The following is a 16,835-nucleotide window of genomic DNA, read 5'->3' as shown; positions in this document are numbered from 1 at the left end:
CACGTTGGCATTTGGGGCAATCTCACTCAGTGCATGCTTTAATGCTCTGAGCTAAGCCCGGTCACCAGATCTGTCCAAATGAGGCGTTCATAAGTTATAGGAGCAGAATTAGGCCATTCGGCCCATCAAGTCAACTCTGCCATTCAATCATGGCTGATCTATCTCTCCATCTCAACCCCATAACCTCTGACACCCTTATAGCCCTGTCCCACGGTGCGAGTTCATTCCAAGAGCTCTCCCGAGTTTGCCCTGATTCAAACTCGAAGATTTAAGGTAATGGCCGCTCGTCGGTACTCGGGGCTCTCGTGGACATTTTTCAACGTGTTGCAAAATCTTCACGAGTCTTCCCGAGCTTACCTGCTGTTAGCGAGTCTTCCCGAGTACCTGCCGTTAGCGTTACGAGCCGCTAAGAGACGTCCCCGAGCTCCGACGTACCCGCTACGTTCATTCTCCGTGCTTACTACGAGTTTGATTTTTTTTAAACTCGGGAGAGCTCTTGGAATGAACTCGTATCGTGGGACAGGGCGATTACTAATCAAGAATCTTTAATCTCGTCCTTAGAAATACCCACTGACTTGGCCTCCACAACCGTCTGTAGCAAAAAAATCCACAGATTCACCACCCCCTGACTAAAGAAATTCCTCCTTATCTCCTTTCTAAAGGTACGTCTTTTTATTCTGAGGGTATGGCCTCTGGTCCTCGACTCTCCCACTAGTGGAAACATCCTCTCCACGTCCACTCTATCCAGGCCTTTCACTAATCGGTAAGTTTCAATGAGGTACCCCCTCATCCTTCTAAACTCCAGCGAGTGCAGACCCAGTGCCGTCAAACGCTGATCATATGTTAGCCCACTCACTCCCGGGATCATTCTCGTAAACCTCCTCTGGACCCTCTCCATGGACAGCACACCCTTTCTCATATATGGGGCCCAAAACTGCTCACAACACTCCAAATGCAGCCTGACCAGCGTCTTGTAAAGCCTCAGCATCACATCCCGGTTTTTATATTCTAGTCCTCTCAAAATAAATTGCATTTGCCTTCCTTACAATCAATTCAACTTGCAGATTACCCTTATGGGAATCCTGCACCAGCACTCCAACGTCCATTTGCATCTCCGACTACTGGATTCACTCCCCATTTAGAAAAATAATCCACGCCTTCATTCCTACGACCAAAATGCTTGACTACACTTTTTGGCACGTCCCAGAACAGAACGCTGCAAAAGTACTTTAACAGTAATACAATCATGACGAAAAGTGACCCACGGCATGAGAAATATTTTTAATCAATATTATTCAACCTTGGTGAGATTATCTTACTTCTGTGGAAGGTGTGGCCTGGTGTAATATGACATTCAAGGAGCAAGAACAAGATTCACTTTGTGAACTGTACTCCTTACTGGGATCATTGTCAGTACTGAGCACAAACACCCCCGAGTACAGAGCACAAGCCACAGAGTGATACAGTGTGGAAACAGGCCCTTCGGCCCAAGCTACACTAGTCCCACCTGCCCGCGTTAGGCCCGTATCCCTCCAAACCTGTCCTATCCATGTACTTGTCTAACTGTTTCTTAAACGTTGGGATTGTCCCAGCCTCAACCACCTCCTCTGGCAGCTCGTTCCATAGACCCACCACCCTTTGTGTGAAGAATTTACCCCTATTAAATCTTTTCCCCTTCACCTTAAACCGATGTCCTCAGGTCCTCGATTCCCCTACTCTGGGCGAGAGACTCTGTGCGTCTACCCGATCTATTCCTCTCATGATTTTGTACACCTCTATAAGATCACCCCTCACCCTCCTGCGCTCCAAGGAATAGAGTCCCAGCCTGTTCAAACCTTCCCTGTAGCTCAGGCCCTCGAGTCTTGGCAACATCCTCGTTTGTAGGGGGGAAATTTCTGCTGGGCCCCTCCTTGTACAAAGTACCAGGTAGAGCCACTGGAGTCGACGGGCAGGTGGTTGCCAAACCCCAACGGGCCGCGGAATCCGCTACGGAGTGTGCCCACGCTCCCGTCTCCAGCCCGCCCCCCAAAGGTCGGGAAATGGGAGGAGGAGATAGTGGACGCTGGACAAAGGGCCGGTAGGAAGAGGTCCGAGGGCTAACATAGAAAGTAGGTGCAGGAGTAAGCCATTCGACACTTCAAGCCATTCAATATGATCATGGCTGATCATCCAAAATCAGTACCCTGGTCCTGCTTTCTCCCCACATCCCTTGATTCCGTTAGCCCTAAGAACTAAACGATGGCGCAGTGGTAGAGTTGCTGCCTTACAACGAACGCAACGCTGGAGACCTGGGTTCAATCCCGACTACGGGTGCTGTCTGTACGGAGTTTGTACGTTCTCCCCGTGACTTGCATGGGTTTTCTCTGAGATCTTCGGTTTCCTCCCACACTTCGAAGACGTACAGGTTTGTAGGTTAATTCATCGTTAAATTAATCGTTAATTAACCCCGCCCCAGGTGTTATCTAGGAATTGTAGCATGCTGGAAGCAGAGACATTGAAAGGGCAATCATAATTGGCCTCAGCTGCGTAACACGGCGTGTTTTTGTCTATTGAAGGCCGAGTCCTTCAAACCTCGGCCAATCCATCAACATCATTGTGAGGAATCTGTGCTGTGGACACACATTTGGGCCACGTTCAAGGCCGATTTACAAAGGAAAATGGCATTTCCCTTTCCAAATTGTGTTTGTTCCCTCTGCCACCTTGCCCATGATGTCACAGCCAGTAGCCGATTCAGTTTAATTTAGAGATACAGCGCGGAAACAGGCCCTTCGGCCCAACGAGTCCGCACCGACAGCGATCCCCGCACATTAACACTACCCTACACACACTAGGGACAATTTACATTTATACCAAGCCAATCAACCTACAAACCTGTACGTCTTTGGAGCGTGGGTGGAAACCAAAGATCTCAGAGAAAACCCACGTGGTCACTGGGAGACCGTAGTCAGGATCGAACCCGGGTCTCTGGCGCTGTACGGCAGCAACTCTACCGCTGCGCCACCGTGCCTATCACTGCTCCTCAAACTAAATTTTATAAATCGCTTTTTTCACCATAATGAAGAAAACTCCGGCTCCATATCAAAAAACTATCCCACAGTTGAACAAGCTTCAGATCAGTCTGAGGAAGGGTCTCGACCAGTGACGTCACCCATTCCTTCTCTCCAGAGATGCTGCCTGTCCCGCTGAGTTACTCCAGACATTTTGTGTCTACCTTCGATTTAAACCAGCAACTTCAGTTCCTTCCCTTAACACTCTCTTGCTGTAATTTTAATATGTTGCTGAAACCACAACCCATGCAGTAACAGGACTGCAAGGGTGCATCACGGTGACTGATAACACATGCAGTTCTCCAGGCTTTAATGTGTTTGGCAAAAGCTGGGGGAGTATAGCGACAGAGAAATATTCTATTTGTTCAGCTGCTTTGTGCGTCTGGCTCGGCCAAAACTGCAGAGTCAGCATAATCGCACAAGCACTTTTGGCAGGCAGCTTGGGTCCTTTGCCTGAAGAGAAGCTAAGCTCATTAGACGTGAAGAAAGGCTACCACGGACAGTGAAAGGGGAGGCTGTTTCTTGCACCCTTTCCCACCGCTGCTGAATGGAAATGCACTGGTCGCGGTCAGGTACTCAAGTACCTCATTGAAAGCATTTAGCCTTAACAGGGTGGCGGCACGGTGGCGCAGCGGTAGAGTCTCTGCCTGACAGCGGCTGAGACCCGGGTTCGATCCTGACCACGGGAGCTATCCGTATGGAGTATGTACGTTCTCCCCGCGACCGCGTGGGCTTTCTCCGGGCGTTCTGGTTTTCCCCCCGCATTCCAAAGACACGCGGGTTTGTGGGTTAATTGGCATTTCTGCAAATGGTGTGGTGTGTGTAGGAATAGAACGAGTGTATGGCTGATCTTTGGTGGGCGTGGACCTGCTGAGTGAAGTTTAGCTTTGTTGATTGTCACGTGTGCCGTGGTACAGTGAAAAGCCTTCTTGTTGTGACTATCCAGTCAGCAGACAGACAATACACGATTACAACCATGCTGTCCATAGCGTATTGATGGATGATAAACGGAATAACCTTTAGTGCAAGTATTCACTGGCGTTTAGCAGGACGAGGGGTTGTCTTATAGAAACATATAAAATTATAAAAGGACTGGACAGGCTAGATGCAGGAAAAATGTTCCCAATGTTGGGCGAGTCCAGAACCAGGGGCCACGGTCTTAGAATAAAGGGGAGAGGCCATTTAGGACTGATGTGAGTAAAAATCTTTTTCACCCAGAGAGTTGTGAATTTGTGGAATTCCCTGCCACAGAGGTCAGTGGAGGCCAAATCACTGGAGGGATTTAAGAGAGAGTTAGATAGAGCTCTAGGGGCTAGTGGAATCAAGGGATATGGGGAGAATAGGCACGGGTTATTGATTGGGGACGATCAGCCACGATCACGATGAATGGCTCGAAGGGCCAAATGGCCTCCTCCTGCACCTATTTTCTATGTTTCTAACAGGCTGAAGGGCCTGTTTCCCTGCTGTATCTGCAACTGAACTAAAGGGAGGTAGAGGGTGAATAATCCAGCCCCTCTCTCTAAGACAGATGGACTTTACAGCCAGATTTGGGGCAGGACTGTCAAAGCCATTTCAACATTTTGAAATGAGACGATTGTAGAGTTCAGTCCCCCTATGGGGCGGCACGGCACGGCGGCGCAGCGGTAGAGTTGCTGCCTTACAGCGCCAGAGACCCTGGTTCGATACCGACCACGAGCTCTGTCTGTACGGAGTTTGTACCTTCTCCCTGTGACCTACGTGGGTATTTCTCCGGGTGCTCTGGATTCCTCCCATATTTCAAAGACGTGCAGGTATTTCGGTTAATTGTCCCTGTTCTGTAGGGTAGAACTCGTGTACGGGGATCGCTGCTCGGCGCAGACTTGGTGGCCGAAGGGCCTGTTTCCGCGCTGTAGCTCGAAATTAAAATGAACTAAAATACCATTATAATCAACGGGCCAGTTTTTCATCAAAGTTTTTCTTGGTTTTCTTGGTGTGAAGAAGACAATAGGTGCAGGAGTAGGCCATTCGGCCCTTCGAGCCAGCACCGCCATTCAATGTGATCATGGCCGATCATCCACAATCAGTACCCCGTTCCTGCCTTCTCCCCATATCCCTTGACTCCGCTATCTTTAAGAGCTCTATCTAGCTCTCTCTTGAAAGCATCCAGAGAACCGGCCTCAGAGGCTGAGAATTCCACAGACTCACAACTCTCCGTGTGAAAAAGTATTTCCTCATCTCCGTTCTAAATGGCTTACCCCTTATTCTTAAACTGTGACCCCTGGTTCTGGACTCCCCCAACATCGGGAACATCGCGTCTCGACCCGATATGTGACTTATCTGTGTTCTCTAGAGATGCTGCCTGACCCGCTGAGTTACTCCCACACACTGTGTCCTTATGTGTATTAACCAGCATCTGCAGTTCCTCGTTTCTACTTAAAAATCCTGCATTTATTGTGCGTGGCTGTAAAGTTATAGAATATACTATTTTTTTTTTAAATGCTCTACCATTTCAGAAACTCAACTTCTCCATTTTAATACAGAACAAATGCTGAAGAAATTATTACCAGGGGTAGAACTTCCGAGGCTGAGGGGTGACCAGGTCTGAACCTTTTTTCCCCCAAGATTGGAAGTATCAAAGACGAGATGGCTTTAAGTGAGAGGGGGCAATGTTTAAAGGGGACCTTCAGAAGAAGGTCTGAAGAAGGATCTTGACCAAGAAACCAAGAACCAAGACCCGAAACGTCACCTATTCCTTCTCTCCGGAGATGCTGCTTTGTACGTTCTCCCCGTGACCTGCGTGGGTTTTCCCCGGTTTCCTCCCACACTCCAAAGACGTACAGGTTTGTAGGCTGTAGTCTGAAGAAGGGTCTCGACCTGCAACATCACCCATTCCTTCTCTCCGGAGGTGCTGCCTGTCCCGCTGAGTTACTCCAGCTTTTTTGTGTTGATCTTCGGTTTAAACCAGCATCTGTAGTTCCGTCCCACACTAGCCATGTTAGTGCTCCAATTCATAGCTGCTTGTATTAGGAGCAAAGCTCACTGGACCAGAACCAAATTCCACTACAGGCAAGACTGCACGTTCAAGGCATTTATTCGGCACCTTCAGGTCACTGCGAAAACCACAAGTTCCTTCTTTTTTTCCCCCTTTAAGAGGAAGCCACATATTTTTTTTTAAATGTATTTTTGTACTTGGCTTCACTGGATCGATGCCACTTCACTAATTCTCCTGTGCTCCTCCTGGCAACACGGGGCATTGACGAGCTGCTTTGAAATAAACAACTATCTCCTTGTCCAACTTGCGCAATTGCACTTTAAAATAAGATCAACCCCAATTTACCAGATCTTGTGCAGCGAACATCAGATCCAGGACCCACTGTTTCAACTCTCTGCTCCGGCCTCCATCTCTCTCTCTCTCTCTCTCTCTCTCTCTCTCTCTCTCTCTCTGTCACTTTTAGTTTAGTTTAAATATACAGCGCGGAAACAGGGCCGCCGAGACCGGCGCCAACCAGCGATCCCCGCACGTTAACGCTATCTACACGCACTAGGGACAATTTACAATTGTACCAAGCCAATTAACCTACAAACCTGTACGTCTTTAGAGTGCGGGGGGGGGAGGGAAACCAGTTTGTACGTTCTCCTCGTGACCTGCGTGGGTTTTCTCCGAGATCTTCGGTTTCCTCCCACACCCCAACGACGTACAGGCTGGTAGGTTAATCGGCTTGGTATGAATGTAAAATTGTCCCTAGTGTGTGTAGGGTGGCGTTAATGTGCGGGGATCGCTGGTTGGTGCGGGCTCGGCGGGCTGAAGGGCCTGTTTCCGTGCTGTATTTCTAAACTAAACGAAACACTCATGCCTGATTGCAAGAGCCTTTCACTGCACTTGCTTACACCTTACCAGCAACATCTATGTAACTAATCCGCCATCGTGAATCATCCATGAGACCTATTCCTGTCAGACACCGTGACCTGACCTTGTCCCCGGAAGTGGGGCGTTACACTGTGTTCCAGCTGTTCATTGCCCCGCATACGTACACACGCACACGCACGCAGATGGACACAGGGAATATAAACCACATCACAGAATGGACAGATACGAGGGAGTCAGTCAGGTTACACCGTAGCTCCCAGATAACAAAGGCCGTCCTGAGAAAGAGAGTGGAGAGGCCAGCAAACAGTAAAGGCGGGTTTCCTCTGGGATTGAATGGGAATTCCTCTGGCTATTGAAGATGGAATGGCTGAAAGTGTAGTTCAGACACAGGTAGAAACATAGAAAATCGGTGCAGGATTAGGCCAGTCGGCCCTTCGAGTCAGCACCGCCATTCAATATGATCATGATTGATCATCCAAAATCAGTACCCCTTTCCTGCTTTCTCCCCATATCCCTTGATTCCATTAGCCCTAAGATCTATGTCTAACTCTCACTTGAAAACATCCAGTGAATTGGCCTCCACTGCCTTCTGTGGCAGAGAATTCCACAGATTCACAACTCTCTGGGTGAAAATGTTTTTCCTCATCTCAGTCCTAAATGACCGACCCCTTATTCTTAAAGGCAGAGATGTGGGGAGGGTGGTGAACAGGGTGAGGAGGATGAAGATTGAGTCATAGAGACTAAAGAGCCTTACTTAATTAAAGACTCAAAATGCTGGAATAACTCAGCGGGACAGGCAGCATCTCTGGAGAGAAGGAATGGGTGATGTTTCGGATCGAGACCCTTCTTCAGACCTTTTGTCAGACTGAAGATTTTTAGTTCTTTGTTCCAACTAGTTTGAAACCTAGAAAGGGCACAACGTGTTAAAGTACTTAGTTACCCAGTGGGTCAGGCAACATCTCTGGACATCTCTGGGGTTTATAGGATAAAGGTGACGTTTCATGTCAGGACCCTTCCTCAGATTGAAAGGTTCGGACCTGAAACGTCATCTGTCCATTCCTTCAACTGAAGTTGCCTGACCTGCTCAGTTCTTCCAACATTTCGGGTTCTGTCCAGTGATGCCCCAAGTCATGGAGTCACAGTCATACAGTGTGGAAACAGGCTCTTCGGCCCAACTTGCTTACACTGGCCAACATGTCCCATCTACACTAGTCCGAACTGCATGCGTTTGGCCCATATCCCTCAAAACCTGTCCTATCCAAGTACCTGTCTAAATGTTTCTTAAACGTTGCGATAGTCCCTGCCTCAACTACCATCTGGCAGCTCGTTCCATACACCCACCACCCTTTGCGTGAAAAGGTTAAGGAAAGATTAATCAAAGGAGAGGTGTCCATTCATGCAGTCTCTTTAAGAAAAGAAAGGAAGCCTAATAATGGGAATAAAATCAGAATTGGACTCGGGGCACATTAGGCAAGGGTGTTACGATGGTGGTAGAGATTGAGTCATAGAGTGATACAGTGTGGAAACAGGCCATTCAGCCCAACTTGCACACACCGGCCAACATGTTCCAGCTACACTAGTCCCACCTGCCAGCATTTAGTCCATATCCCTCCAAACCTGTCCTATCCATATTCCCCCCTCATGGTCAGACAGTCGGCGACTAAACCGTCTCCCCCACCTGGTTTGCCAGGTGAGGAGGGGGCTGTGGACCCCCAACAGGACCAAAAACAAGACCCGTCAAAGGGCGGATGAGCTTCTAGCGAGCCAACGGCCATCCACACTTCGGTAGAAGTTGCGATCACTGTCGAACATAGCATTGTAAGGAATGATGATAAAGCACACACACACCAAAATCCTATACTTCCAGCGGCGGAAGTCCATAGTAACTGGAGGACAGAGATGTGTGGTGCGTCCGTCACCGTTCCCGTCGGAAACCAGCGCCACTGCGTTGCTAATGCTTTCAACGATGATGAATAGTAAGATTAAACGAGAACTTACCAGTTTGAAGTTTGATCTGTATTTTATGAGGAGTTACGATGAAGGATTACGTGAAGAACCCGCTCAGCACGCATGCGCGGCATACTTCAAAGCAGCGGTGTGGAATCACAGATAGACACAGTTATTGAAGTAAACATAGTAAAGACAAGGAGACATCAGTTTATGAATTTGACCCATATTATTGAGGGTGGGAGCGGAGGGCACGTAATCCCTCATCGTAACTCCTCATAAAATACAGATCAAACTTCAAACTGATAAGTTCTCATTTAATCTTACTATTTTACTTCGGAGTCACGTGAGTGATTCCGTGAAGATTTCAAAGCTCTGTGATTTCAAACCGTGTAACAGTTATTACTACATCACTGCCGAAGTCTTTGAGGGAGGAAGTGTGTTATCGTACCAACCAATGAATCTGTTTGTAGAAAAACACAATGGTATTTTTTAACAATAACAACAAAGAAATTAAATTGCTCCCCTGGGCTTAAATTAAATATTTGCAGTCTGTAAAATCTTTCCTGCAAATAAAACAGGTTTTGCCAACGGCTTATTATAAAATTTCTGAACGGTCTTTCCCCCCACCATCCTGCTGTAGCCAGGATGTGGTTTATAGGCACGTCCATTCTTTTAGCCGTCGACGTGGATGCTGCCCTGGTGGAATGAAATTTGTACATGTTAGTTTTTATCCCAGCAGCTTTTAGCACCTGCTTGAGCCATCTCGAAATGGCTCGTCACCCGACCATAAGGTTTTTTATGACTGACCCACAAGGCTTTTCATCTCCATCGAGTATTTTGGTTGTGTCTATGTAGGATAGTAGGGTCATGGCACATAACCGTGTTTCTGACGGGTAAGCCCGGAATTCCACGACTGGATTAGGTGTTCCTGGTCTGCTCTGTTTGATCATTCCCTGGATAACGACAGAGATCTGGTCTGAAGCTGTGAGCATGGTGTCCAGTCGCAATAGGTGTAGTGACTGGACCATCTGTGCAGATACAAGTGCCATCAACATTAGTGTTTTGAGCATAGATGGTTCCAGGTTGATGGATCTGGCTGGTGGCCATCCCCTGAGGTATGTCAGGACCACACTGACATCCCATATATGGGTGTACCTTGGTCTAGGGGGTTAGTTGTAAATACCCTTCATTAGTTTGACCACCAGCTGGTGGGACCCCATGGCCTGTTGTCCTGGAGCTGGTTTTAAATAGACAGGCAGGGCAATTCTAGCTGTGTTGATGGCTCTGTAGCTGAGTCCTTCATCGTGGTGAAGGTTCACCAGGAATTCCAGTACGTTGGTAACTGTAGCGGTTGAGTAGGTGGTCCCTGTATCCAAGCAGTACTTCTCCCATTTTTTGATGCTGGACAAGTGCTGTTTTTTAGTGGATGTTCGGAGGGATGCTGACATGGTGTCGACGGTTTGTTCTGATAATCCCAGTCCCAGAAGTGGTTTGTGCAGAATCTGCAACCCAGGAGTTTGATTTTTTCATGGCACGGGTGGCTTGTGCCCGACACTGGGTGTTAATAACTCTGGGTCACTGGGGAATACCATCGGAGTTTCAACAACCATGTCATGGAGTATTGGGAACCATGGCTGTGTAGGCCAGTCGGGTACTATCAAAATACCTGAAACAGAGTCCATTTGTACTGTGCGTAGTCCCCGGCTGATGAGGCAGAAGGGAGGAAATGCATAGAAGAAGAATTTCCCCAATCCAGCGCGAACATATCTACCGCTGCTGCCTCAGGGTCTGGTTCCCAAGCAACATACATAGGTACCTGGTGATTTAGCCTTGATGCAAATAAATCGATATCTGGCGTGCCATATTGCTTGATAACATTTGTGAAAATAAATGTTGGGGTTTTTAACATCCATTCGATGTTGTCATTAAATTTACGTGACCTGGTGTCTGCCACTGTATTTAGCTTACCTGACAGGTAAGTTACTGATAGCCAAATATGTCTTTGGTCACCCCATTGCCAAATTGTGTTGACCAACTTGTCGCATGATACCGATTTTATGCCGCCCATATGGTTAATGTAGGCCACCACCGTAGTATTATCTATTTATAACCGTACATGCAAGTGATGCATATTTATGCATATGCTTTTAAACCATAAAAGTCACCCAACATCTCTAGATAATTAATGCCCATTAATTATAAGTGTAAGTGGTAACGATGATTCTGGGTTAGTCCATCTACTACTTGTGCTGGATATAGAGTTAGTTGCTCCCCAGCCTTGAGCACTGTCATCTGTTTGGATAACTGACGTAGGGTTAGTGATGATAATAGGCTGAAAACTATGTCAAACGTTTTTTGCCCACCACTGTAGTTCTGATATTACTTCAGTGGGTAACTTCATGAAATGATCGTAATGACCTGTATGTCGTTTTTGGTACAAAGATCCGAATTATGTAGCCGGAAATGCTGCTACCATTTTCCCAACTACTCTGTTACTTGTCGAGTAGTTGGTAGTTTGTTGACCATTAAATTGTTGCATGATTGTGCCAATTCAACTATTTTGTCTCTTGGCAATGTTACAGTCACGTAGACTGAATTAATTGTGAAGCCCAAGTAGTCCATGATAGTGGATGGCTTCAACCTAGATTTATCTGGATGTAAGACAACCCCAGAGTTTCGAAGAACTGTTTGGTAGCTGAACAGCTAACATAGTCAATTTCATGGTCTTGCCTACCATTTAGGATATCATCAAGATATGCCATGACAATATGTTTTTGTCTTCTGAATATTGCCAGAGCTGGTTTTAGTGTCTTAGTGACACTCTTGGCTGATGTGAACCCATTGGGTAACGCTTTAAACTGCTATAGCTGCCCCATCCAGGTAAATCTGCGATGATGCTTGTGAATGGTACTAAATAGTAAACATCTTTAAGATGAATGTTTGCCATGAAGTATCCTTTGGAATTTAGTTGTTTGGCAGTAACAACCGGTTCCATTTTGAAATGTATATACTTAACAAACATATTTAGTGAAGTTAAGTCAATGATGATGCGACATCCACCATCTTTTTTGGGTTTAGTGAATATATTTGATACGAATTGCAAGGGTTCAGGTTTTCCCATGATACCCTTTGTAATTATTCTCACCAGTTCAGCTTGTCCCTCTTGTTTCTTTAACGGAGAGGGGAAAATACCCTCTGGGGTGAATGTTGACCTGGTGGCAATTTTTCTAGTATGAACTGTATTTGTATTCACTAATGCCATTGAGTATATACTGATCACTCGTGATAGACTCCCATGTGTTAGTATTACTCTATATACCGGTAGGAACCAGACCCACCTACCTCCATGGTTATGGGTATTCTTCTGTTTCCTGCTGGTCCAACGAGTGTTGCACGTCGTCTGACGTGGCGGTGACGTTGGGGGGTGGCACATTTTCCATGGGGTCCGCTCTGGGCCCTGGTCTAAAGAAGACTTTCGATGATAGAATGCGGACCCCGAGCTTTCATCAGTCCCATATGGTAGACGTTGACTGATGGACGCGATGGGGTGCTGCTGCGTAGGAATTACTGTTTTTGGTTTGCTCGTCCCGGCCCTGCCCTCATGAGCCGAAAGTTTTGTAAAACCTCTTGCATGTCCTTCATATGCTTTGTGAGGTTTTTGCCAAAGAGCAGTGGGTCTGGCTCAGTGGCTGGGGTATGCACAACCCCGCAATGTAGGATTTATTGGCAGGTCTTATGACTTGTTTACGAAGGTTGTGGTCATCTCCGTATTTGTCCATGGAACGAGGAGAAAACGATGTGATGGCTGACGTCAGGCTTTTAACGGCCTCCAGTACGTGGGGTTTCCACGTAGCTGTCCACCACACCTAGCAGCTCTTCCTGTTCCTGCACCCCTTGCATACTCCCGAGATCTTCAGCCATTGCCCCCGTTCTTGACCAGCCCAGTCCTGGTCACCAAAGCTATCCTCTGGAAAGGAGGAAGCAATGGACAGTGCACAAGGCACTGTAGGAGTGCCCCTCCTGGGGCGCACCTCGCTGGAGCTCCTGCTCCAAGAGCCGCTCCATGCGGCTCAGGCGGCTGTCTCTCCCCCGCCTGGGTGGAGAGACGTCCCCGTCCGACAAGTCGGAGCCACCAGCCGGACGCCTCTTCCATGGCTTTACTTCCAGCCCGCTGCTCAGGCGCTAGCGGGCTGGGCTCGGCGCGGTGTCGGGGTATAGCAGGCCGCACGGTAAGTGGTCCTACCGCCTTGTTGCTGCCCGCGCGAGATGGAACGCTCCTCCGTGGAGTCGAGCGGGGGGACAGGTCTGTTCAGGCGGCTGTCTTTCCCCCCGTGCGGGTGGAAAGACGTCCCGTCCGATAAGTCGGAGCCACCGGCCGGACGCCTCTTCCGTGGCGGTACTTCCAGCCCGCTGCTTAGGCTCGGCACGGTGTCGGGATAGCGGAGCGCCGGGTAAGTGATCCTACCGCCTTGATGCTGCCCCCCAGATGGAACGCTCCTCCGTGGAGTCGAGCGGGGGGACAGGTCTGTTCTGATGCTGCCACCCCCCCCAGATGGAACGCTCCTCAATGGAGTCGAGCGGGGGACAGGTTTGTTCTAGAGCCTTTCTTCTCTGCCTGAAAGTCACGTGAGTGATTCCGTGAAGAACCCGCTCAGCACGAAAGCAGAAGGCTCCCTGTGAAAGAAAACCCGACGTCAGCTTACCTGACGGTCCGTTCTTTCACCTCCATAGCGGGAGCGCCTGACTCCCGCTGTGCCGCTGTTGCTCTGCTGAACGTAATGCCGCGCATGCGTGCTGAGCGGGTTCTTCACGGAATCACTCACGTGACTCCGAAGTAAAATGAAGGAATGACTCTATTACACTGCGAATAGAGTCTGTGAATGTTTGCAAATGTTATATATCAAGCAGATTTTTAGGAGAAATATTATTGCTCAGCTAATTTCAAAAGCCCAATGGCCAACTGCACTGATGTAAGCAGGTGTAGGAATGTGTGCAGGAAGGAACTGCAGACGCTGGTTTAAACCGAAGATAGACACAAAATGCTGGAGTAACTCAACGGGGCAGGCAGCACCTCTGGAGAGGAGGAATGGGTGACGCAGCATTTGGTGAAAAGATGTAACTAGCTGGGGTAAGTCAATTATATGTTGAATACAACTGGCGAACAGCTGCATTTGAAATCCATTGAAAATAACACGTTTGAAAGCAGATAAGTGTTTAATTTGTATCTACTAACTCCCGTGGGCACTGACTGCATCTTCAGAGAGATGTCACCGTGGTTCATTAAAGCACCCTTGCGTAGGTAGTAACTTAAGAAGGGAGGGACTGCTGATGCTGGTTTAAACCAAAGATAGACACAAAATGCTGGAGTAACTCAGCGGGTCAGGCAGCATCTCTGGAGAGAAGGAATGGGTGACTCCTTCAGACTGAGAAACATGGGAAAGGGGAACGAGAGATATTTCTTCTTTTTTTTAGTTTAGAGATACAGCGCGGAAACAGGCCCTTCGGCCCACCGAGTCCACACACGACCAGCGATCCCCGCACACTAACACTATTCTACACACATTGGGGACAATTTACACTTATACCAAGCCAATTAACCTACAAGCCCGTACGTCTCTGGAGGGTGGGAGGAAACCGAAGATCTCGGAGAAAACCCACGCAGGTCATGGGGAGAACGTGCAAACTCCATACAGACAGCACCCGTAGTCGGGATCGAAGCTGGGTCTCTGGCGCTGTAAAGCAGCAACTCAGCTGCCACGCCACCGTGCCGCCCATAGACAGTGATATAGAGAGATATAGAACAAATTAATCACAAATATGCAAGAAAGGAACGATGATAAAGGGAACAGGCCATTGTTAGCTGTGCCCTAGGTGAGGACGAGTTAAGGGCCTGTCCCACTTGGGCTTCATTTGCGAGTCACGCAGATGGCGCGCAAAGATTTTGTACATCCCAAAATCCTGGGGCACCGCGCGCCACTGCCTACGTCACCACGCACCATGCGTGCGTAATGCACACCATGCGCTCGTAATGCGCACCATGCGTGCATCACGTGTGCGCGTCACAACGCAGGCGTCCTGCATCTTGACACGTAAAAGATGTCGCGTAAATGACGCGCCAAGTGGGACAGGCCCTTTACAGACAATGAGACTCAGCAAGACGGCTTTGGCAGGTATCACCACATTACAAGATTCACACGGCAGCAAATAGCTCAACGCATCTCCATTATTGGTGGACACGACCAAAGCAGCAGCAAAGAAGGTGCTCACCCTTAAAACCCTCCTCATCGACGATGATGGTGTAGTCTTCAGGAGTCTCCGTCAAACTGAAGAACTTGCACCTAGGAGGAGAGAGAGATTGAAAACAAGGCCATTAGCTTGAGATAATTCAGCTACAGATCTTCCCGTGATCAGTGGAGGTTTAAAACTGTCTATGTTTTGGGTCAGTGAGTGGCTATAAGGCCTTGCGCACAGAGTCACATTACATTCTATACCAGCACTGTGGAATATCCTGATGGGAAGGGCCATGTACACATTACTGGTAAAAAGCACCTGCGACTGTGTACCGATTATTGAAACTGAACGAGGTCGCAAGGCTGTCTATACGAGAAGGTTTCATGTGCAAATGATTGAGCCAGAATCCTGCACAGATAAAGACCAAATTTACCAAAAGCCAAATTAATGTTTATCAGCGAACTATCTGCTGTCATGAGAGAAGCAAGCGGGGCATAGGAATGAGAATGTAACGGTTTCCTTGTAGCCCCAGGGGTGCAGGAGCGTGCATCACAAGTTATTGGAGCAGAATTTGGCCATTCGGCCCATCCAGTCTACTAGGCCATTCAATCATGGCTGATCTATCTCTCTCTCCTAACCCCATTTTCCCTCCTTCTCCCCATAACCCCCGACACCCGCACTAATCAAGAATCTATCTATTTCTGCTTTAAAAAAATATCCTACGACTTGGCCTCCACAGCCTTCTGTGGCAATTAATTCCACAGATTCACCGCCCTCTGCTGCCGAGAACCGAGTGGGACCATCATGACTCTAATAGGCAATAGGTGCCGGAGTAGGCCATTCAGCCCTTCGAGCCAGCACCGCCGTTCAATGTGATCATGGCTGATCATTCACAATCAGTACCCTGTTCCTGCCTTCTCCCCATATCCCTTTTCCACTATCTTTAAGAGCCCTATCTAGCTCTCTCTTGAAAGTATCCAGAGACCCGGCCTCCACCGTCCTCTGAGGCGGAGAATTCCAGACTCACAACTCTCCGTGTGAAAAAGTGTTTCCTCATCTCCGTTCCAAATGCCTTACCCCTTATTCTTAAACTGTGGCCCCTGGTTCTGGACTCCCCCAACATCGGGCACATGTTTCCTGCCTTGAGCGTGGCGTGTCCAAACCCTCAACAATCTTATATGTTCCAATAAGATCCCCTCTCATCCATCTAAGTTCCAGAGTATACAAGCCCAGCCGCTCCATTCCATCAGCATATGACAGTCCCGCCATCCCGGGAATTAACCTGGTGAACCTACGCTGCACTCCCTCAATAGCAAGAGTACTTTCTGAACTTTGTCAGCACCAGAAATGTGGCGACTCTTTTGTGTATTGTATGCAAAAAAAAACAAGAATCTCATGGTACCCAGGTACACGTGACAGGAAAACATCACTGAACTGAATCATTGGGACCCAGGTTTGATCCTGACTACAGGTGCTGGCAGTATGGAGTTTGGACTTTCTCCTCCGTGACCTCGTGGGTTGTCTCCGGGTACACCAGTTTCACACTCCCAGGTTTGTAGGTTAATTGGCTTCTGTATTTTGACCCTAGTGTGTCAGATAGAACTAGCGTATGGGTGATCGCTGGTCGGCACGGACTTGATGGGCTGAAGGGCCTGTTTCCACACCGTGTCCGAGTCAAAAGTCTATATCCATCACCTCACAACATGCATCATTTATCAGGCTGCAAGAAAGAATGTCATTGTTCTATCTGGGACTTAGGA

The 16,835-nt window shown here is 48.2% G+C and overlaps 1 protein-coding gene across 1 annotated transcript in view; it reads right to left on the bottom strand.

Annotated features, from left to right (window-relative positions):
* Positions 1-16,835, bottom strand: part of LOC116989034 (cytosolic arginine sensor for mTORC1 subunit 2) — a 117,642-nt gene that overhangs the window by 48,670 nt on the left and 52,137 nt on the right. The window contains exon 2 of the mRNA XM_033046158.1: positions 15,112-15,182. Coding sequence (XP_032902049.1) covers positions 15,112-15,182 — 71 coding nt within the window. The remainder of the gene's footprint in view (positions 1-15,111; positions 15,183-16,835) is intronic.

The sequence above is a fragment of the Amblyraja radiata genome, chromosome 28 (assembly GCF_010909765.2).
Source record: "Amblyraja radiata isolate CabotCenter1 chromosome 28, sAmbRad1.1.pri, whole genome shotgun sequence".
Classification (NCBI taxonomy): domain Eukaryota; kingdom Metazoa; phylum Chordata; class Chondrichthyes; order Rajiformes; family Rajidae; genus Amblyraja; species Amblyraja radiata.
This window is presented reverse-complemented; position numbering and strand designations above follow the sequence as displayed.